This window comes from Rhipicephalus microplus, unplaced genomic scaffold, assembly GCF_043290135.1.
Source record: "Rhipicephalus microplus isolate Deutch F79 unplaced genomic scaffold, USDA_Rmic scaffold_48, whole genome shotgun sequence".
NCBI lineage: Eukaryota > Metazoa > Arthropoda > Arachnida > Ixodida > Ixodidae > Rhipicephalus > Rhipicephalus microplus.
Window position 1 is genome coordinate 2,294,792 of NW_027464621.1, and position 23,109 is coordinate 2,317,900.

At 43.6% G+C, this 23,109-nt stretch overlaps 1 protein-coding gene across 2 annotated transcripts in view; it reads right to left on the bottom strand.

Moving 5' to 3' along the window:
• LOC119177260 (protein arginine N-methyltransferase 7-like) overlaps positions 1 to 23,109 on the bottom strand; it is a 73,754-nt gene extending 50,645 nt beyond the window's left edge. For both annotated transcript variants that reach the window (XM_075884796.1, XM_037428701.2), the window contains exons 1-6: positions 22,897 to 23,109; positions 22,669 to 22,705; positions 22,441 to 22,590; positions 15,555 to 15,663; positions 9,246 to 9,358; positions 2,260 to 2,492 (exon numbers count right to left, since the gene is read on the bottom strand). In XM_075884796.1, the coding sequence (XP_075740911.1) occupies positions 2,260 to 2,492; positions 9,246 to 9,358; positions 15,555 to 15,663; positions 22,441 to 22,590; positions 22,669 to 22,705; positions 22,897 to 22,967 (713 nt within the window). In that variant the 5' untranslated portion in view covers positions 22,968 to 23,109. The remainder of the gene's footprint in view (positions 1 to 2,259; positions 2,493 to 9,245; positions 9,359 to 15,554; positions 15,664 to 22,440; positions 22,591 to 22,668; positions 22,706 to 22,896) is intronic.

A 23,109-nucleotide genomic window follows, 5' to 3' on the forward strand; every position in this document is an offset into this window, starting at 1 on the left:
TATGGTCGGGGACGTCTTAGCATTCAGAAAAGAACGGGCCCAAAACTGTGAAAACCAAAGAAAACAGAGGCACCAAGCTTTCTGTCAGGAAATCTACATCTGGTCGGAAATATCTTAGTGGTGTCATCATTGGCAAGCAGCAAAACTATTATCATTGAGCTATTAAAAAAAATAAAGCCAGCTTGAAGAACATGCGAAAACCTGTCCGGGCCACATATTTTCACATGGCATGAAAAAATACCAGTCCATCCCACGGCCTTTGCTTGAAGGACGCCGAAACATGGTGGTAATTCAACAAAGCCCAAGTGAATGGGTGAACTATTTGTTTATGAAGAACACCTTCCAGCATCTTGTTATTGAGGCTGTTAAACCAAATCATCTGGAGCTAGCTCATCCAGAATTACTTGATAAATGCCTCCATGGGATAACTCAAAACCCTAAAGAGTCATAGAATTGTCGTGCGGGAGCGCACTCCAAAAACACCAAACACTGAAAATATTGCCACCTGGCCATGAACTGTTGCGAGCACAAGCCGGCATCCAGGAGAAACAAACGAAGAAGCCGTCTGGGACAGCGCATGCTCTCGCTGAGGCTTTTCTTGGTTGTGTCGCGTCACTTACCTGCATCTCTGAGACTACGTGGTATTCCTTGCCCGAAGTGCCTTTTTTCACACGTGACAATTGGTTCATATGTGGGGTCTAACGTCCCAAAACCACCATATGATTATGAGAGACGCCGCAGTGGACGGCTCCGGAAATTTCGACCACCTGGGGTTCTTTAACATGCACCCAAATCTGAGCAAACGGGCCTACAACATTTCCGCCTCCATCGGAAATGCAGCCACCGCAGCCGGGATTCGATCCCGCCACCTGCGGGTCAGCAGCCGAGTACCTTAGCCACTAGACCACCGCGGCGGGGCTACACGTAACAATATGCACTCTTGATGCTGTGCTCACTTTTAATGATGGCAATATAATCCATGTGAATGTGCTGAACTATTTTGGAATTTTGCCAAGGCCCTGCACAGTGCAGGGCCTACACACCCTCGAACTGCATCGACAGTACTGTGCTGACACCGCTGCTTAGCAGGCGACAAAAGAAGCTCCACAGGCAAGACGTTTCGACACAAAAAGAAATTGGTGATGAGCATCTGGCTAGTGAATATTGAAGAAGTTTGCCAATTTGCTGTTATCTGGTAATTTTTAAATAATGCAGATTTTAAACTTTAAATGCAATTATCTCAAAACGTGTTTTTTTTTTACTTTTGTTCTTTTATCTCAGCAACCCCTATATCTATAAACAGATTTCGGCCAGTATTGAGGTAACGTAATAGAGAATATGCTGAAGCAGAATTATTGTTTTGTGAGGAAGTGCTTTTCACATCGAATGGCTATTACCGAGTGATAATCAGGTACCTGAAGTAAAAAATTTACAAAAAATGAGCATAACAATTTTCAGTGCTAAATATGTTTCAGTAAGCAGTAGAATGGCTCATGATCACAATAATAGTAAAATAATTACTGTAACATTTATGGTTATAAAAAAGAGGTACATGAACTTAATTTAAAATACATGGCAAGTAAAGGGCTTACCCTGTTCCCTTAACAAAAATTACCCCCTCCCCCCCAAAAATAGAGAGAGCATCTGGAAAGTATGGTAAAAGCAGTGGAAACTGGTACAGTATAAATTTTCAGTGCTTCTTTAAAACAGGCATCAAGTAAACAGCCACATACATTACAATGAGTGGCTTGTCTAACAAATTCACTTGAGACAATGCAGAACCACGCCGCACGATTTATTCATTCATCCAACTCGTACCATATCAGTGCCTCATCGTTGAGGAAAGAATTATCTTTATCAACTCTTGCAATTCGTCGTCTCATTGCCACTCTATCTCTGTTCCACAAGTTCTTTTACAGCTCACGTGACTGTCTAGACTTTATTACTCCGCTAGTCCGCATATCTCATCGCCTTGGTCTTTCTTGCCTTGCAAGTCGCCAGTCTGCGTAGCCACACCAAGACATTTTCTGCCTCCTTCTTCCCACCGTTATCATCTGAATGGAATTACCTTTCCCAGAGCGTTGCCGCAATTACCTTCCCCACTTTATTCTTGCAAAACGTAGTACATTACCTGTCTCACAAATAACATATGTGGTTACCATATTGTATAATTTCTGTACATCCACCCTTTGTCATCCCCCTAAAGGGGTCTTTAAGGTAATAAAATTAAATTAAATGTCACAATAGACATCAATTCACCTCCATACAGGTACCCGGTCTGTGACACACACGAAGTCGCTGCACTGTAGCTGGCTCAGTTGAATGTCCAAAACAGCAGGGCTACCAGGGCATGTTCGCACTAATCCAGGCACCTTGATTTTAATATCAGGTGTCACTTGAATAACATTTGGGATGTGAAAACTTCTCAAAAACGGCGACTCCACAACCTGAGCATACATGGTAGCAGCATGAGGGACGATGATGCAGTCCCACTGCAGGCAGAAGCAGAAGTTAACACATTAGTAAAATGAATTTTCACTTCTTTGCACAGACTTCAACAAAGACATAGCACATGACACAGGATACTGTACTTAATTCTTGGCTGGCAGTTGTTTAAATTTTTTGCACAATAGTATGTAAACACAGCAAAATGCAACAGCTGTACACATTCTGCTTTAGCGATAGCAGTAAGTCATCGGTCAGGAGTTGTAGATTACTAAAACAATACACAATTAAGATGTACAAAGGGGTCCATTTATACCTTGAACACTGCACCATATGGCCAGCGCTCCGCGGAGACTTCTTGTGGGCACTTGCCGAACCGACATGCAAGCGCAACGACAGCTGTAGGCGGGGCCTTCAGCGCATCTGCTAAAGCACTGCGGCTCTGCCGCTCTTGTTATGCCCATGCAAATCACTAGTGCGGCACGCAGCGCACCGACTGCTTCTTGTTCTGCCCAACTTTTACACCTTTGGTTTCCTCTCTTTTCTGCATGTGATGCTACAAGTAATAAACCTTAGCCCATCCATGAATAAAATCTCCAAACTGTGCTGAAGCTCACACAACAAGGCTACTCATTTGCAGAGGCATAAGCAGAGTTTTTTTTTTTTTTTTTTTTTTTTGAAGGGAGAGGGAGTCACCCCACTTGATCTAAAGTGAGGGCCAAGCAGGCAAACGGTGATTTGGAGCTCTGTATGTTGAGCAAAACATTTCAAGGGTGTGTGTGTGTGTGTGTGTGGAGGGGGGGAGAAAGACAAGAGCCTGGTTTGCCACCCTCTGGCTGCGCCCCTGCTTAGTTGCTTTGCACCCAGTCAACAGGATATTCCCGCTGCTCATGCAATTTTTTTTATCAGCCTGAAGATTAGGCACCACAAAATTGGCGATGAATGCATAGTAAGGTCTTACATAATGGCTTTAAATGTGGGAAGTTCCTATACGTTAGCCACTTGAAAACAAAAGGATGAGGGCAGTTTGCCAATTTCAAAGTAGTGCCAACTCATTCAGGTGATACCAGCACCATTGCTTTCATGCACTAGCCTATATAAGTAGCGGACATGCCTCCCCAATTTTTACTCATTTGCAACCGCGCTTCTTTGAACCATTCTAGAAGCAATATTAAAAAGCATTCAAAACATAAAGTTTCCAGCAATCAGAGCAAAGAACTACCACTGTCAAACCTTTACTTGTCAGCAGGCACTGAATTCAACTTCACTCCCTTTATATCGCTACGCGACCCAAGGCCACCGCATCACTTTCTTTCTTGGCTCAACATTGAGCACGGCGTGGATAGTTTTCTTTGTGTCTTCAATTCACAGCGTATCCAAACTTATCTTTATTTTATTATGGACTTTATTGCATAAACTTTCAGCTGATGAAAACAATCGTACCTGTCAAAAAACTTTTCTAGTTAGCCCAAAACAGCTAAGTAGATTAGTTGTGGGAACTCCAGCAGGTGTTCCGAGATTGTGCCCATCCAAGGCTCAAGGTTTATTACTTGTGAAATCGCATGCAGAAAAGAAAGAAAACATGAGGAGCAAAAACTAGATAGTACGAGACGCTGCCACTGCGCTTCTCGAGAAGCGTGGTGCATTAGAGATTTGCATGGGTATAACAAGGGCAAAGTTACCTTCACAGCAAAGCAAGGACGATTCAGCAGAGCCACCACACTTTAGTAGATGATGCGGCGAAGGCCCCACCTACTGTTGTCATTGCACTTGCAAGTCAGTTCGACAAGCGCCCGCGAAAATCGTTCTGTGGAGCGCTAGCCGCGTGGTGCGGTGTTCAAGGTAGAAGTGGACGCCTTTGTATATCAATACCTGTATGCTTAAAGCACACTTTTTTTTTAGATCATTTCTCTTGCTTGACATGTGCTTCTACACTGCGGGAATACATGAAACTTTTGGTGGTGATGTCCCCCCTCTTTTTTTTTTTAATGCTTTACTACAATGTTGCGCTGGTTAGTTTGGTTTTGTTCTTCGGCTGATTTGTTACTTTGTAAAATGTGACAAATATGTTACTTTCTTATTTATTGCTCTTCAGTATGAGATTACGCCTGTTTCCGTGCAGCCTTTGACAGACACAAACAATGCCACTTAGGTTGCATTTCCTGTTTCAGGGACTTACAAAAACCGCTTCAGTTTTGATGGTGATAAGAATTTATTGATTCATATGTGAGGTTAGCGCCTCCATATTTTTTCAGTGCCCGGGCGAAGGAGTGGATTTCAATGGGAAGCGGCCATCGGTGCTAGTGTGGCGTTTCGCCACCAGGCGCTGCAACTGAAGTAGACATGCCACCGCACCGTCTCTCGCACAAACAAATGCCACGGCTGCATTTAAAGCTGCTATACGGCTCGGTTTTCGGCTGTATTCGCATTGTTTAAGGTGCAATGGAAACTAGGATACAAGAATTGTGAAGCATTTGTTGTTCTGGACACCCAGCTCATTTCAAAGGCATGTTTCGTTCGCGACTACTTGATTGAGGAGCTTGCGCGTCGTCTGCTAGGTGGATACCAGATAGCTCATGCCAGTGATCCGCAGAAGATCGTTTTGTGGCCATGGCGTTCGCTTGACTGACAGTTGTTTTTTTGACTAACTGGAAGTCGATTTTTGAGAGAAGCCTTTGCCAGGAACTAATATTAAAAGCTTGGGTGCCTAATGTTCCCTGATGCTACTTTCTAGTGGCGCAGCACATGATGCGCAAGCCTGAAGTTTACGCACTAAGTAGCACAAAGTTCCACTAGACTGCTTCCAGGAATATAGGTCATCATCCCTTCTCTTCGCAAAGCATTACATGTGTTGCCACCGAAAAAAAGCAAGTGTCAGAAAATGAGGAACTATGGCAGGTGATTTCAGCATTTGAGAGCTTAAACAATGAAATCATCGTGAAAAAAACGAAAACAGCTCCATATGCAGCGTGATTTCTGCAATCATGGCCTATGTTTTGAACAGGCACTGTTAAAGTATGAAGTCTATTGTCGAATCTCAACTTGAGACACGGTGACAGGCATGAAAAAAAATCACAGCATATCTACGGAGTGAATGATGATGAGTGGGCCAAAGCGTTGGAGGGTTTCATCGCTAAACTGTAAACCATCCACGAATATTGCCCACACATCATTGAAGACATAAGAAACACTATATATATATATATATATATATATATATATATATATATATATACAAAAAATCGTATTATTCGTAAGTGGTAGCTATACGTCGCTTCCATTCCCCCTTCAATATAACGGCTATGGTCGGTGAAGTGGTGGATCGGTGAAGGGGCGTAGTGGGATGTTTGCAAGGACAAAGTAGTGGGCAGTTGGCAAAGGTGGCACTTTAGGCAGTCAAGTACATACATGCAAGGGATGGACAGAGCCACGCCTTTAGGAGCTTTGCCTCTAAAATGCGGCCTGTAATCAGTTGCTTGAGCTTGTCTGTGTATTCATGGACGAATTGTTGTAGCCTTAATATCCGGCTGCTCAGCTCTGTTTCTTTCTTCTTCCCTCTGGCCTCTTAATTCAGTAGCAAGCAGAGTAGAGGTCAAACAGCTGTGTGGTGCCCATGGACTCCTATTCACTTTCGGAGTGTAACATTAGCGTTGTACGCGGCAGTCATCGCGAGGCAGCGTTGCTACTGATAGACTCATTTGTTGACTGTTCGGGTGCAGCGCCCTCCCGTTTAGTGATACCAATTCCGATGTTGCCAAACGTGGCAGGTACTCAGTCAGCTACCACTACTTATAATCTATAAAATAGTCTGGTTGTAAATGACGGCTACATATTAGAGTGTAGTACGAAAATTCACTAGGAGACCAATTGTTGTGCCCGATTACTGCAAGCATGCTCCCTTGAACACCAGCGAAAGCTACAGCCATACAGTGCATTAAGGCGATAGCGTTAAATGCCTCATCAAAAGTGAAACGTGATCGCCGCCGGCATCTTCTCGTGTCGGTGGCGTGAACACGAGTGATGCAAGATCATCATTACGTGAAAACCTCATCATATGACGTCACATACCATAAATGTTTGGGACGTATCGCACGATCACATAACTTGACGGCATCACATAACATCTTCGCTTGGTTGAAATGGGCCAATCATGAGGGCAGTGCATAACCAACTGAGCGGCAGAAAGCTAGCTTTGTCTCCAATCCTTGAGGCAGTAAGAAAACGATGTTAGATGCAGAAATATCACGAAGGGAAGTACGAAACATTCGGCGCATTGAATCGGAAGAAAATGAGGATAGTTCTTGCCTTTCAGTCTTTTCAGGTGAATCCATAAGAAGACCGGCAAGCTTTTTTTTTTTTTTTTTTTTGTAACTAATGAGAAATGAAAGGCAATTTGATTTCTTTCTGTCAGATGTGCAGAGTGATACACCACAGTATTATATACTGAGGCATGCAAATGATGAGGTTGCAATGAATTTAAAGCGAAAATAAAATGCGAATGCTATAAAACTTGAATGCATATATCGAACCGGTAGCACGGCCTGAAAGAGCCCGGTGAAAACAGCACGCCGCTATGTTCGTGTTACTTTTCACCCCTCTGCAGACGTGAAAGTCGGCGAGAAGCACGAATGCAAATTAACTCGTATGAAAATGCGAATTCGCCAGCTTTATAATACGAGTGGCCGTTCAGCGCCAGCATCTCGTAGTCTACTCGTGCAGCGCCACCATGCGGCAGTGGTGAGTGGAGGCAGAGCGCGCGCACGACGGCCTGAAGAGAATGTTCGCCCGGGCACTGAAAAAAAGATAGGAGGTGCTGATGAGGTTTAACGTCCGAAAACCACTATGTGATTACGAGAGACGCCGTAGTGGAGGACTCCGGAAATTTTGACCACCTGGGAAATTTCAACCACCCAAATCTGAGCACACAGGCCTACAGCATTTTCGCCTCTATCAAAAATGCAGCCGCCACAGCCGGGATTCGATCTTGTGACCTACGGGTCAGCAGCCAAGTACCTTAGCCACTAGACCACCGCGGCGGGGCTGTTGGTGATGAAAAAAACATGGCTGATCCCCCCATATTATAGAAATCGGTATAACACAAAAGTGAAACAAGTTTTTACAGAAGTAGTTGAACGTTTATTGTGCATTTCAGCAACAAATTGCAAAGTCAGGTTAGGAAAGGCAAGCAGCTCGAAACTTGCAGCGCACACCTCAAGCAGAAAGCACGCATGAGATTGGTATACACAATACGTGCGCGGACTAACAACTGTCACGCTCGAAACTTGCAGCGCACACCTCGAGCAGAAAGCACGCATGAAATTGGTATACACAGTACGAGCGCGGACTAACAATTGTCATAGCTCAACACTTAAAGCACGCTGCTCAAACAATAATAAAAGCGCACAAAACGAGTGCACAAGATACACAGGACAAGCGTGAACAACTGTCACAATTCTTTCTGCGCCATTTGTCAGCAGCGTGTTCCTTCTGTAAACGCAACCATGGCAGCGTGTGAAGTGACATTTATCCTCTCCCAAATTACACGTCTGATAACTGCGCGCACAGGAGAGACCACGTTCCATGGAGGCAGCGCTTTGTGGAGACGACAACCTTTAGAACGCCCAATGCGAGCCTGTCTCGCCACTGATAAAAAAAGCTCGCTGAAGTTTCGAAGCTCAGAGGACTGACAAATGACTTACAGTGTATATAAATGGCTTGCCGTTAGCATACCAGACAACGTACGTTCTGTGGCATAGTGGTTAGTGCCACGCGCTGAGAATCGAAAGGGTGCTGGTTCGATTCCGCGACAGATGCTTGGCTTCTGGCTTTTTTTCTTTGCGATCTCTTACTTATAACTATATCTTTTTCAATGTCACTTCCATGACGGAGGTGTACCAGCGGAGCCATGGTAGACTCCAGCATAAAACAATTTTGTGTTAACATTATTACAGCTTTCAGACTAGTTTTCACATCTGGATGAAGTCGCAACTACACAGTTTTCTTCAGTGCCTGCAGGTTGCTTTTGCTGTGAAAGTGAGTGCTGGTTTCTTCGTCGCAAGTGAGTTGAGTGGCAATTTCTCCTCAATTCCTCCAAATTAATGCTTAATTGCAGAATAAGAATCTGATTCAGTAAATGTCAGCCCTTCATACGAGGAGCTACTGACAAGACTCAGGTGCGATCAGTAAGTGATAGTTCAAATGTGTGCGTGGCAAGACAACGCTATCTAAATCAAAAGCGACTTCCTTCCCACCTTGTTTTCACTTGATGCCACTTTGTGCACTTATATTTTAGTATGTCTGAGAACAACACACAAAACACAATTTTTTTAACAGTTTTATAGATTTTCAAAAGAATTTTTGCTGTTACAAGTAAACCATGGTTACATAAAAACACAAATGATTTTTTGTCACTTTACGATGACCCCAAAAATTTTGAAGTTTCTTTATACACCTGAAAAAATTATTTTGCAAAAAAATTTTTGTGGGGGGACACATTTCACTAAAAAATCGACCCTCAAAAGATTATGCACCTTTTGACAAAGCCACATGCAGATGACTAATAATACGCTAACACTGTTGATCACAGGGGACATGCTTCTTTAATTCCCTCATCATTACACCATATGTTCAGGTGGCCTGTAAAACTACAGACTATCAACCTTGACATATTTCTGTCAAGTTTAATAACAGAAAACATATTTCATGAGTCACACATGTTCAACACTCAAAGCAGATGAAAGTAACTTTCAAACATATATGTGATGTAACTATTAAGAAGAAAACTGAAAATGCTTGCCTACCGTTGCAAGTCGTCTAAGTGCATCTCTGAAGATTTCAAGTGCACCTTCTCCAATTAGCTCAGTGTCAAAGACCTCCGCCACAATAATATTGGCGCGTTCAGTCATGTCCTGGTCTGTTGAAGAATGAGGTAAAGAAAAAAAAGGGAGGGGGGGAAATCAAAACTTCATATCTTGCCTATTCTAATGATTCTTGCAGCACTTTACGGTTGCACCACTTTATAAGTAACACTGATGCAACAGACAAATGGGTATGAAGATGACAGTGTGCCTACATTGAAATATTCAGCTGTATAATACTAAAACTTTGTAATCGGTAGTGATATTTATGCGCCATCTTTCTGCTGTATTTCTTCCACAAGTTATCCTTTCTTTTTCACAGGCTCCTCTCCGTACCTGCAGTCACAGCAGTAGCAGTGCTTCAGTGCTCGGCTGCTCACCCCGAAGGCTGTGGGTTCAATCCCGGCCACTGTGGTCGCATTTCGATGCAGGTGAACTGGTAGAATATTAGTTTAGCGTGTGCAACGGCCTTGCGCAGGCACCAGGTGAGAGAGAACAAGATTGTGCTTGTGCTGAATCTAAGAAAGATACGTGAGTTTGCACGGGCTAGAGATGCGCATACTAGATCCCTGCGCTTACGTAACACCCACTACAGGGTTCGTACAGGTTTCCTTCCAAAGGGAAAATTCAAGGATATTCAGGTTCTTTCCAGGACCTGTTTCAAGTTTTTTAAGGACTCAAAGCGGCATGCCAAGTTAGAATTCTTCAATCTAAAATTTTCGAAAATGACCAATTTCATTGCACTTATATGGATATGGTAATTATAAAAAAAAAAGCATAGTCTTAACTTCTCGCAACCTCTCCACAGGGAGAGGGCACAATAGCATGCCGGAAAGTTACGCGCTGATGGGCTTCCATGCGCATGTGTAGTCAGGCCTTAAAGGGATCATGCCACAATATTTGTTGCTTGCGTGTTCTTTGCTGCAAGCTTTAATTATAGCTCCAATAAGTACGATACACACACCAAGATTCATTTATTCTCGCCATATAATTTGTTGCTTTTTTGATATGGACAATTTTAAGTTCCTGTTTCTGGTGACCGAGTTGTGCAGGTACATAGCTGTGTAGCTGACTTAGTCACGTGATCACAAAGCTTTGCACACGTCATGCTGCGTATTGTCAGCTCTCGCATACAAGTGCCACACAAGCACCTGCAAAAACTCGCCGCTACTTGCAGCAGCCGTGATGCTTTGCCGGTATGTACGGGGCAGAAGTTTGTAAGTCAATCAGCTGACTATAGATCTGGTGTGACATCGCTAGAACTTTTGTTGCCCTTCCTGTAGAGTTACGTCATTGTTGGACGCGCTCGCGATGGGCCTCGATTAGGAGAATGAGCATTTAGGCACACTTGGGAAGTGACTTAAAATATATTCTTAAAGAGCCACTCACCAGGTTTGACAATTTTGAGCTGACAAGCGCAATGCGTAGACGAGGCGTTCATGATCATGTCTGCCAAAATTTGCAACGCTACACGCCGCGAAAATGGGTCAAATTTCAAGATGAACGCTGCTCCCCCTCCCCTCTGTCGGCGCACGCGTAGAGAATGAGGGCATGACGTAGGCATAGGAAAGGCCCTACGTACACGGCAATGCAGTGACGTTGGTCCTCTACGTAGACGACTGCTCTGACGGTGTCAACAGTATGCCACGTGACATGGCAAAAATTATTTAACACAACACGCGTAGTTTATGTATTTGTTGGTTAAGAGATGAATCAAACTTGAAATAAATAATGAAATGCAATAAAAAATTGGGCACGTTTTTCTTACATTTTTTTCCATGAAATGCTACGAGATGCGGGGCTAATGTGCCAGCGTTTCGCATGCGTTCAGGTCTCCGCGTTTAGCGCATTGAGCAGAAGACCACCGTGGAACGCTCCTACGCGTTCGCGCACTCATTGTGCTCATCTACTCTATCGCGTCTAAGCCAGCGTTTCCAAACAATCCCGCAGAAACAGGCAGAAGACCACAAAATAACGCTGGTCAACAAAGCAACGCCGCTCACGTGCACGAGGGCTGGGCTTGTTCGGTCACGTCATGCGCACGTCACCTCTTGGTCGGATGCCGGAGAGGGTGAGGAAGAGATTTGGCTTGCGAAGGCTACGCGGTGGAGCGGCAAGGGTTTCGAGCTTGCCTCCTCTCACCCTCGTTTCTTGCCGCTTCAAAAAACCTGTTTTCTCCGCTCGTTATGAACCGATTCGAAAAATTTTTGTGGCAAAATGTTCCTCATGGGACACCCAACAACTTCCACTGCCTAACTAAAATTCGGTATGGGGCCTGGTGAGTGGCCCTTTAAACCCACAAGATGCTTGCTATCGCCTTGAAATTTGATGGCCACCACCCCATCACGAGTGCCGGCTTGTGCACAGTTGACACTCGCAGCACATTGCTCAACAACCAAAAAGTAACAACTGTGACAGTGGTTAATTTACACTCAACCTTTGGATACATGTGTGTTCTTTTCTAGCACCGTTCTTGGTTTGTTTAAGCAGCACACTTTCAGTGTCGAACTATGACAGTCGTTCATCAGCACTCGCCGTGTGCATTTCCTTTTTGCTATCACATTCACTGCTTCCCCCTCACCACAAACTTTTTTTTTCACATGCACTTTTGCAAAATGGGATCATGTGCACCCACGCCGCATTGCTGCTTCAGAAATGGGGAGTTTGACAGGTTCACACACCGATGTACCACATTTAGGAGGTCGCAATGTTGATATGAGAGTGCACTGCTCAGGTAATTAAGAGATTTTCAAGGATGGCAAAAAATTCCAGGACTTTAAAGGGCCTTGAAAGCGCATTTTTCAAATTCAATGACCTGTACGAACCCTGCACTATGACCGATGCGTACATTACCGGCAGCTGTCTCGCAAGATCTCGACAGCAGTGCTGCGGTGAAAAAAGGCCACGTCCATCGGCTACTGCAGTTCATTTCTTCGTCTATAGATGGCACAGAGCAGCACTCAAATTCAAGGCTGTTTATGCTGAAGCGCACTCCACGTTTCGGTTGTTGCATACAGTAAACTAACGCTATACGTGACAGCCTCAGCCGTTCCGCACCCGAAGCCCCATTCGTTGTGTTCCTTAGGTGTTGCACTCGCTAAACTAAAACTGTCTAACACCTTAGTGTTAACTGTAGGTCTAACGAACACAAGAATAATGGCAAAAGGAGTGAACAGAGGAATAAAGTGTGAATAACATACCTGATACCCTTTTGTTGTGCATTCTTTGAATAAATAAAATGCACGCTTTCTACTTAAGCCAATGCAAAATGCATGCCATGTGAATAGACCAAAAGAAGTGATCTCATAAGCCACTGGCACCTCAACTGTATTGCCAATTATGTGTAGTAGAACTGGTAGCATACACTTGTGCATGCCATAAAAAGAAGACAGGTCAGGCTTGAGCTATGATCGGAACATTCTAGGCCACCGGAGTGAAATAACATGAGTGCATCATTGCTGGTCAGTCACTGCTGTTAATCGCATCTAAAGTAAATCTGGTAGACGGCTTAACACTGTGTAACAGTGTCAGGCCATCTGTATAGCATAGCACTGTGTGTGCAATAGCATAACAATGCAATAAAAGGAAAAATACAGTTAAACACAGCAAACAATTTGGCGAAAAGTCAAACAAGAAAACTGACAGGCTTAGGCTCGAATTCAGAAAAGTGAACCTGAAGCAAAATTAGTTTCCCTTTTTTCAAAATGCCAATGTCAGAATGCATTTCAATGTTATATTTAGAGTTTATACTAACTTTCTGCAAACACTATATCCTGTTGGGGATGCCAGATATGTGACGTGTTGCTAGGATCGTCCCCTTGCAGAGTGTGGGGCACTTGGAAGATGAACGAGATGAATGGTGCTTTTAAAAAACAAATTATTCTGGACAGCACACATGCATAAAATGCACAAAACAAACAGAGAATATATAGTAAGCAGATAAGGTCAAGGATTTACATTGGTCTGTGGCTTTTAAAGGGCCCCTCACCAGGTTTCTCAATTTTGAGCAGACAAGCGCAATGCATACATGGTGCGTTCACGTCTGCAAAAATTTGCAACGCTATGCACCGCAGAAATGGATCATAATTCAAAGTGAACGCTGCTTGCCCTTCCTTTCGTGGGCGCGCGCTCAGAGAATGAGGGAATGACGTAGACAACGGAATCGTCCTATGTAGATGGTAGTGCTGTGACATTGGTCCTCTACGAAGATGACTTTGCTCCGACGTCAACAATAGTAGCAAGTGACATGGCGAAATTACTTCATACGATGTGTGTGTAGTTTGTGTAATTTGTTGCTTGAATAAATGAATAAGACTTGAGATAAATAATTAGACACATAAAGAAAATTGGTGCATCTTTTTCATTTTTTTTACCCCATGAATTGCAACAAGATGCAGAGCTAATGTGCCTGTGTTTCGCATGCGTTCGTGTCCCCGTGGTGAGCGCATCAATCAAAAACCAGCCCTGGAAACAAAAGTATTGGTCCTGTGCATTCAATTACTCATTATGCTCATTATTCTACTATGTCTAAGCTAGCTAGTGTTCCTAAACGAGCGCGTACCGAAGGCATCCATTCTACAGAAACAGGCAGCAGACCACAAAATAACGCTAATCAACGAAACAACGCCGCTCAGGTGCTTGGGGGTCGGGCTCGCTCCAGCACGTCATGCGCACGTGACCTCTTGCTCGGATGTTGGAGAAGGCAAATAAGAGCTTTGGCTTGCGAAGGCTACGCGCGGCGAGCAGCAAGGGTGTCAAGCTTGCCTTCTTGCATCATAATTTCGGGCCGATTTAAAATGATGGTTTTGTCAGCTCGTAATTATTTGATTTTAAAAAATTATTGTGGCATAATGCTCTTCTTCGGACACACAACTGCCAGTGCCTAACCAGAATTTGTTATGGGACCTGGTGGGGGACCCCTTAATAAACACACAATTATATCCATGGCACATACAGACGAAATACATCGCCAACTAAATAGGGCATATACAATAAACAGATCATCCCATGGATATACAGTGATCTGAGGCAAATGTCGTAGACCACTGTGTATCTAATGGTGCAATTTAGAACAAGTTCAGTTGATGCAACACATGAGAAAATGTAGATGCGTAGTAGGACTGGCATAAAGTGATGATTCTACCTTAACTTTTACTTTACCTATTCTTTCTTTTCCTCTCAAAATGACAGCACTACAAGCCTCCTAGTTACCCCCGAATGCAGAGATGTTACTTGACTCGTTCTTGACTCAAGACAGTCTTGCCGGTCACCATAAATTGTTCTCAAAGTTACGGGCGACTTGAAGGCGACTTGGAACGGTCGAAGTCAGGACAAGTTTCAAGTCAGCTGCGGGGCTAGCTTGAAAGCGACTTCATGTGTTATTTCAACATGGCCACCTCTCGAATGGACGTCGCACGGAGGGTGGCCGCTTTTGAGTTTGCTTGTCTCGCCATAAGCGTAGCATTTTCTGAGGCGCACTGCCTGCCGAAGATTCTTGGACCCGCTTCACGTGACCAAGAAAATCGGATAAAATTGTACGACGGGCAACAATTCCACGCTCGGTACAGATTAAAGAAGAACGCCGTGCGGCAGCTGCTGGTTATGTTGCTGCTCCGAGAAAGTGGGGACAACCGAAGACAGCCTGTGCCTCCAGTTTTACAGCTACTAATTGCTCTCAGGTTTTACAGCACTGGCACATTCCAAACAGCCACCGCGAATCTCCTCCGCATTCCGTAGCCGACAGTTTGCCGTGCAGTCGGAAAAGTTACGCTATTCATCGCAAAGCACCTGTACGCGATGCTGGTGCGTTTTCCGCAGCCGACGGCGGCACTTTCTATAGTTATGCGGGGCTTATATGAAATGGCCGAGTTCTTTGGCGTTACAGGTTGTGTCGAGTGCACACACGTGCGTATAGTAGCCCCGGTGATGACGACGCTCAGCATTCCCTGGAACCAAAAATGTGACTGGCCACCAAGAAATATGTCCAAATTATCAACCATCCTGTGCTCAAGCAGACAAAAGTTTGAGCCATGATAAGCGCGTCTTAAGCTATATAATTATAACAGAGAAGAATACACAAAATATTTACGTCAGCACTTCAAAATTCAATGTACAGGTTAAAAATGAAGTAAGGCAAACACAAATGTAGGTAAGTCAATCACTATATTAGTAAATTTTTGCACCAAAAGCAATTCGATATAAAACAAAAAGTGAGAGAGAGCAGACTACAGGGTAAAGACAAGTGTATCTTACCAAATCCAACGTGTATCTCTGTGGATCTTTTTGGAATGAGTTGTATACTGTCTTGGAGCTTGTTGTCTTCTATAACCTGCTCCGCACACTTTGCTACCGGCTCGAATGCCTTTTTTCAGCAGAATAGAGAGATAAGAGAGACAAAAAGTCAATGCATACAACATATGCAAACTATACTCTAGGTCCAGTACCAGGTGACAACTATAACTAAGACAAGATCGAACATGAAGGAGTAACACTTTAAAAGGGTAAAGCTATATGTTGTGGCTCATTCATGTTCATCCTTGTAAAAGTACTGGGACAATACGATGGATACATCACAAACTGCCCAGATTTCAAGCATTAATAATAAACATTTTTTTTTAAAGGTGAGATATTAAAGTAATGATGAAATGGTTTTGATTATGCTGTACAGATGCATTGCGCCAGCAGAGCAAGTCCTAAATTAGCAAACTTAGGACTTGCCCAGCAGGCTCAATGCATGTGTGTGTGTGTAAACTGTGTAATTTATTACAAGGCTTTAAACCTATGAATTTCAGTGGCTCAGTTAAACAACTTTTCAACCACCCATTTCCTTAATATATACCAGCGATCAGTACAAATGAATGTTCCATCTTTTGTGACTATTTTTCCAGCCTAAGTGTGAACAAATGTTGTTAGCAATAGCTGAAACACATTCTAATTTACTTTACTTAAAAAATGAAGTAACAGAAAGAAAATACACAGTCACAATTTACTACTATGCTTGGCTGTCTCCAGTGAACGATGAGCTTCGTTTGCCTGTGTTACAACAACGTGCTCCATGTTTACACGAGCTACCCGACAGTGTTCATCTCAAGGGTTCTTTTCTTGGGTGCGATTAAATGCCCTAGCTATGTAGCAGGCTACTAACATAGCGACTGGTGAAATGTCAAGCTGTGACATTGTGCAGCAGAGTCACTTCGGCTCATCGGAGCAGCGAGCGTAGGGGCTCTGGCAATCAACACCAGAATCTATGCATCTGCAGCCACAACAGCACCCCCAAAGCCATAAACACATTTCTAGTGCTTGTGATGATCAACAATTCTTTTTGAATACTTTTAGTTTATCTGCATACTTCTTCGGCATTTCCAAATTATCCACACACTGGGGAAAGAAATGCAAGTAGCCAGCACTGCAACAGTCCCCGGGAGTCCAAAGCTCAACCACATGCTTCTTTCTATGTGGCCTGTGTGATCTACTTCAGTAGCACACTGTCGCACTCCCGAAGTCTTTTAGTGGGAACCATGCCAAGAGATGCACAGTTTAAGGATGAGTAAAAGCAGCAGGAAAAGAGGATAACATCTGACTGTCAGTAAATGCCATGATACAAAGTACATCACTTAATTTACAGTGCAAGTGACTAGATTATGCTGTTGCCAAAATGCTGACAAAATTAGAAGACAAAAACACTTTAGGCACCATTTAATGCATCCGTTATGACAAATTTCAAGTTGTAGTGTCTGCTACTACAGGGGTCCGAGACAGCATGGAGTCGTCTCACAAAATTTTAAGTAACTACCAGAACACGTGACCATGGAAAGAAGGGTACCACGCTGCTCCAAGAACCAATGTGAGCAAGTTGCCCATTCTAAGGATGAGGCCATGCATCTACCACGGGAACGATGTCCCGGCTGTTGATGCGCAGCCCCAAGTGCACTGACAATGCATAAAAAAATGCAGCCAACTGTTGAATCAAAACATGTGAAAAATAAACTATTTGTTTGAACAGTTGCATGGAACTAGGATGTTTTCTAAACTTTTCCCAATTTTAGTTTAGCTAACCTTGAAATAACACCACATACGGCGTGCCTAATAATCATTGAGTGGTTATGACAGGCATAGCCCTCGAAATTATTAAAATCACACATTTGTGCATCAGAAATATAAAACACAGTAACCAAAATAAAAAATTTTAAATTTGCACAAGAAAAATGGAGTCCATTAAAACAACAGTACTACTGACGTACTTGTTGCAAAGTTTTCAGCAGTAACTAAAAATTTTTCACTAAGTGCAAGAACACTGAATTCTAAGCACATATAGCTGTCCATGTGACTCCTGATGGTTTTTTAAACCATAGCCCGCAAATACACGTAACGTAGCAAAATTGAATGGTAGTGTGCAGAGCATCTCTGTTCCTGAGCCAATCGAGCTACAAAAAACGTGTTGATAGCTCAAACTTGCATCTGGTGATAGGCAGCTAGGTCGTTCACTATGCAAAGCAACCCTTGTATTCAATGATCACTATTTATTTGCAGAGATGCCCTAACCCTACTGTGGTTAGGTCACCCAAACTTCACACATTACAGTGTTTTTTTTTTTTTTTTCAATGAAGTTTTCTACTACTAGACTAACAATACCGTGAAATTCAGTGGCCAATGACCACAAGCGCTGTCCTGGAACCCAGCCTCAACTGACGAACGCTACCGGTCCTTCAACGATGGCGCTGGTGTTACATCGTCAGAGCCTCTGGGATCACCGATGACGTCACCATGTAACGATCCTTTAAAAGACAGCGCTTACGGCACAATCGGCAGTGGGCACGGCGGCGTCGTAAAGACGCAGCCTTCAAACCCGTTCCTGTTTATCCCGCAGGTGAGCAGACGCTATGACAAGTCTTTTCGCAGTAACGATGTCTGCCTAATTCTGCTGCCGTGCCCACGGTCGCTTCGTGAAGCCTTTTGTAAACTGATTGTTTCCTTGCGCTGGTTGCTACTGTTGAGCGGAGATGTTGAGTTGAACCCAGGCCCTGCACTAGACGCCATAGCCGAACAGCTAAAGCAAATTGCAGGAGACATTCAAGATATTAAGAAAGAAAAATCCGCAACAAACACCAGACTTGACGCGATTGACAAAAAACTTGAAAAGATAACTGGCCTTGAAAAACAGGTCACTGAGTGCAATAAACGAATATCTAACTTAGAAAAAAACCTAAAGGCTATGCAAATGAAAGTGGATGATCTAGAAAACCGGAGCCGTCGGTCCAACCTTGTCATTTACGGTGCTGAAGAACAACAAAATGAATCGCCAGACATGCTTGTCGAGTTGGTCGAAAAGAAGATTTTAGATGGTGTGCTACAGATAAAAACCAAGGGAATCGAAATAATCCACCGTCTAGGAAAAAAGAAGCCAGTTGGTATATCTAGACCCAGACCCATTATTCTAAGACTACTCGATCATCGAGACAAAGTTTCAATCCTCAGACAGTGTTCAAAGCTGAAGGGCTCAGGTTTCTCTATCAGTGAAGACTTTTCTCGTAATACTCGGGACATTAGAAAGAAACTGTGGGATCGAACGAAAGAACACCGGGACAGGCAAGAAAGGGTGTCACTGGTGCGCGATAAAGTGCGAATCAACGGTCAACTTTTTGCTTGGGATAGTGAACGAGAAGATATATATGCAGTGAAAAAAAACGAAGTTGGCATAGAAAAAAGAGTCACTCGAAGTCGACAGAAGTAACCCTGTTGAATGTGAACGCACGTAGTCTTGTAAATAAAGTAGACCAATTCGAAGCTCTCCTTCTAGAAATTAAACCTGACATAGTTGCTGTCACGGAAACATGGCTGTACTCGGACATCCTAGACCATGAGGTCACGCCGCCAGGTTATGTGATTGTGCGCAAAGATAGAGAGACTAGAGGAGGGGGCGTGGCACTTTTTTTCAAGAAGGAATTGCGCTACTCTGTCTTACCGGGCAACCCTAGCATTGAAGCGGTATGGTGCAAAGTGCAGCTGCAAAGGGGCTGTGTATTTGTTGGAGTTATTTACCGACCACCTAATGCTGAGACAAGTTATCTGGAACTTCTTCTGGATTATATGCACGATCACGTGACGGGTGGTATGATCATCATGGCTGGAGATCTCAATCTGCCTGAAATAGAATGGTCATCAAAAAAAGTGCGAAGTGCTGCAAATGACGTCATATTAGATATGTTGTTCAATTTTAACCTCGAACAACTGGTGCGCGTCCCCACACGTGTACAGGGCGTATCCAGCTCTATTCTAGATGTTGTGCTCGTTAGTGATCATTTTCCAGAAGACCAGGCGCGCATCGAAATCTTAGACGGAATATCTGATCACAACTCAGTCCTATGCACACTGCCTCTATCTGGTCTTTCTAGAATCCATAGCCCCGATAGACACGTTCTTGCCTTTAACAGAGCAGACGACGCAGCAATAATAACATATCTTAATCACGAATTCCTTGCCTTCTATGATCTTTGCATGGACAAAAATTTATCAATGGATCACATATGGTTACAATTCAAGGCACGTGTCATTCATTGCATTGAGAACTTTGTCCCCACACAGCGAAAAACTACAAGAAAGCATAATGCCTGGATCACACGTGACATAATTCATATAAAACGTAAAATCAGTAGGCTGAGGAAAGCTAGGAGGTCTAGCTCACGAGCTGGCTACACCGCTCAGATCGCCACTTTATCAAGAACACTGAAAAGCAAAGTACGCTCTTCAAAAATTCACTATTTTGGTACCACGCTAGCAAAATTCATCAAAACCTCGCCAGGAAAATTTTGGCGCTATGTAAGTGGCAAACACAGTGGCCAAAACGCCTCCCCCTCGATAGACACAAAAGATAAGGCAGACAATTTCAACCGCTACTTTCAGTCCGTCTTTACGATCGATAATGGGCTAGTGCATCATCCCGAGATTAGGCCTCCCACTGACAAGAAGTTATCTAAAACTCCGGAAATAACTGAAAGCGGTATACTAAATCTGCTGTTAAACCTCGATGATAAAAAGAGTTGTGGTCCAGATGGGATACCGAACGCTTTTCTCAAACGGTATGCGGAACCGGTTAGTAAGTACCTGCGCTTACTATTTACAAAATCTATTCAAGATTCGCAGATTCCCTCTGAATGGAAACTTGCAAAAATAATCCCTGTGCATAAATCTGGGGACAAATCGACTCCATCAAACTACAGGCCCATTTCCTTAACTTGCACTAGCTGTAAGCTACTCGAGCACATTATCCTTAAATTCATTACAAAGTTTGTCGAAGAAAATAACCTATTACACCCCAACCAACACGGTTTTCGGAGAGGCCTATCGACCGTAACGCAACTAGCTGAAACAATTCACGATCTGGCCGAAGCCATTAATCAACACTCCCAAATTGATATAATCTTTATGGATTTTTCAAAAGCGTTCGACCGGGTTTCCCATGAAAAGCTAGTTTTCCAGCTGGTTTGCAAACTCGGGGATGGGCCAGTGACCCGTTGGATATCCAACTATTTGTCCGGTCGCCAACAATTTGTACACTGCAGTGATCACGTCTCTGACACATTAAACGTTACGTCCGGTGTTCCTCAGGGATCCGTCTTGGCACCGATATTATTTCTTCTATTCATAAACGATCTAACAGTCAACATTAACGCAAACATAAGGCTTTTTGCAGACGACTGCATATTGTACAAACAGGTTAAAAGCTCCAGAGACCAAACTGAACTGAACGATGCCCTGAACGACGTTGTACGATGGTGTTCTAACTGGCAAATGGTGATTAATTCTGACAAAACAGTCGCCATGCAAGTAACAAAAAAGAAATCACGTCTACCTTTCCATTACGGTTACAACAGCATCGTGCTACGAAATGTAAGCCAGTATAAATATCTTGGTGTGACTATAACTTCCGATCTCAGTTGGACAGTACACCTAGAAGACATAGCCGAGAAAGCCTTAAAAAAATTATTCTTCCTTAAGCGGACGCTGCGCCACGCTGACCGCGACACTAAGCTTCTAGCATACGTCACACTTGTCAGACCAATCTTGGAGTATGCGAGCATAATCTGGTTTCCATTCACGGATAGTGGTATCAGCACGCTTGAAAGAGTGCAGCGCAAAGCGATTAGATTTATTTTTAACCGGTATCGTCGCCTCGACTCCCCAACACAATTACTACGCCACGCAGATTTGCCGACACTCGAAAGTCGAGCAAAAATTCATCGTCTAAAGTTCTTATACCTGTTATTGCACAACTGTCTTAAAATAGACCACGCTAAATACGTGAAAACCAAGACAACAAGGCAAACACGTCACACACATGATCACACACTCCAAGAGTACTCTTGCAACAATAACACATTCTATTATTCTTTTTTTCCTAGATGCATTCGAGAATGGAATGCTCTTGACCGACTTATAGCCGAACAGCGTACAGTTGATGACTTTCTAGCAATGTTGCAAAATACACATAGCACTTAATCATAACGCTGATTACATAGTATGTATTGTATTTTCATTTCCTTGTGTACTTCCTTGAATTGACTTGCTTGCCAACATTTGTATTTGCACCAACTTTTACAGCTATGATTTATTATCCTTCTTTTCTTTTCTACGGGTGTAAAATATGTTTAATGCGCCCACTACCACTTTAACTCGTACATGCAGCCTCCTTAATTTGAACTTGTTGAGAAAGGCTGCTCGGTCCAAAATTGATTGTTACTATTGATGTGAATGTTTTCTGTTTTTCTTTTGTTCCCCTTCGCTCCCACTCCTGTAATAACCCTGCAAAGGGTTAACAGTATGTGAAAATAATAAATAAATAAATATAAGAACACACACTGCGTCGATCGGATGTATTTATGTCGCTTTTCCTAGTGAGCAAGATGGATGGAAAAATCTTTTATTGAGAATTACTGAGCCACATGTCTTCTGTGAGGATAGGGGGTCTTAAGAAATGAACATCACAATGGCGATAAATCGGGCTAGGTGGTTGTTCATGACCGCAAAAAACAGCGCACAAAGCAGCGCTCGTTTGTCTCTGTGTTCATCCACCGTTTTTGCAGTTTTTCTTTTTACAATTTCAAGAAGAGAATTGAAGGCGTTATTGCTTGCAAAAGCATACCTCGCAGGCGTACACAACGTCGGCGCCGTGCTTGGCGGCTATCATGGCCAAAAGCCCCGAGCCTGTGCCGATGTCGAGAACGACTGCGATGTTTCCTGAACTGTGCATTTCGTCAATGGCTTCGCACAAGGCTGCATGGTATTTGTTGTTCTGCAAAACGAAAGTAGGACAGTAAGTTTGGAAAAATCACAAAGTGCACATGCTGGAAAGAATAAAAGTGCGCGTTACCCTTTCGTGATCGTGGAGCATGTCGGCGAACGCAGACCTGAAAGAATAGAAACGCAGCGTCAATCGCGTCTCACAATGCAGCCCTATTGATGGCAATACCTCACAAACATAACACGCGATAATGAGAACAGATGGTAAGTATGCATGACTTGTTCTTTGCACTCGCATCAACGTGTTGCCATGATCACCACAGCAAAACGCTGGTCGGCCAAGATTCTGGCAACTTACCGCGCAATCTCTTGCTGCAGGCCGAAGTCTTCGCCCACATCGGGGTCTCCGTTCATTCTCGTTAGCTCCATTTTTCTGGCTTGACACCAGCGTGCTAACACCAGCGTCTTAAGCTCTCACAAGCTCTCTCCTTACTCGGAACGCTTGACATGCTCAGCAAGCCCACGTGCATCCGAGTAGCGTCTATGACCAGACCAGTGCTGCCAGATGACC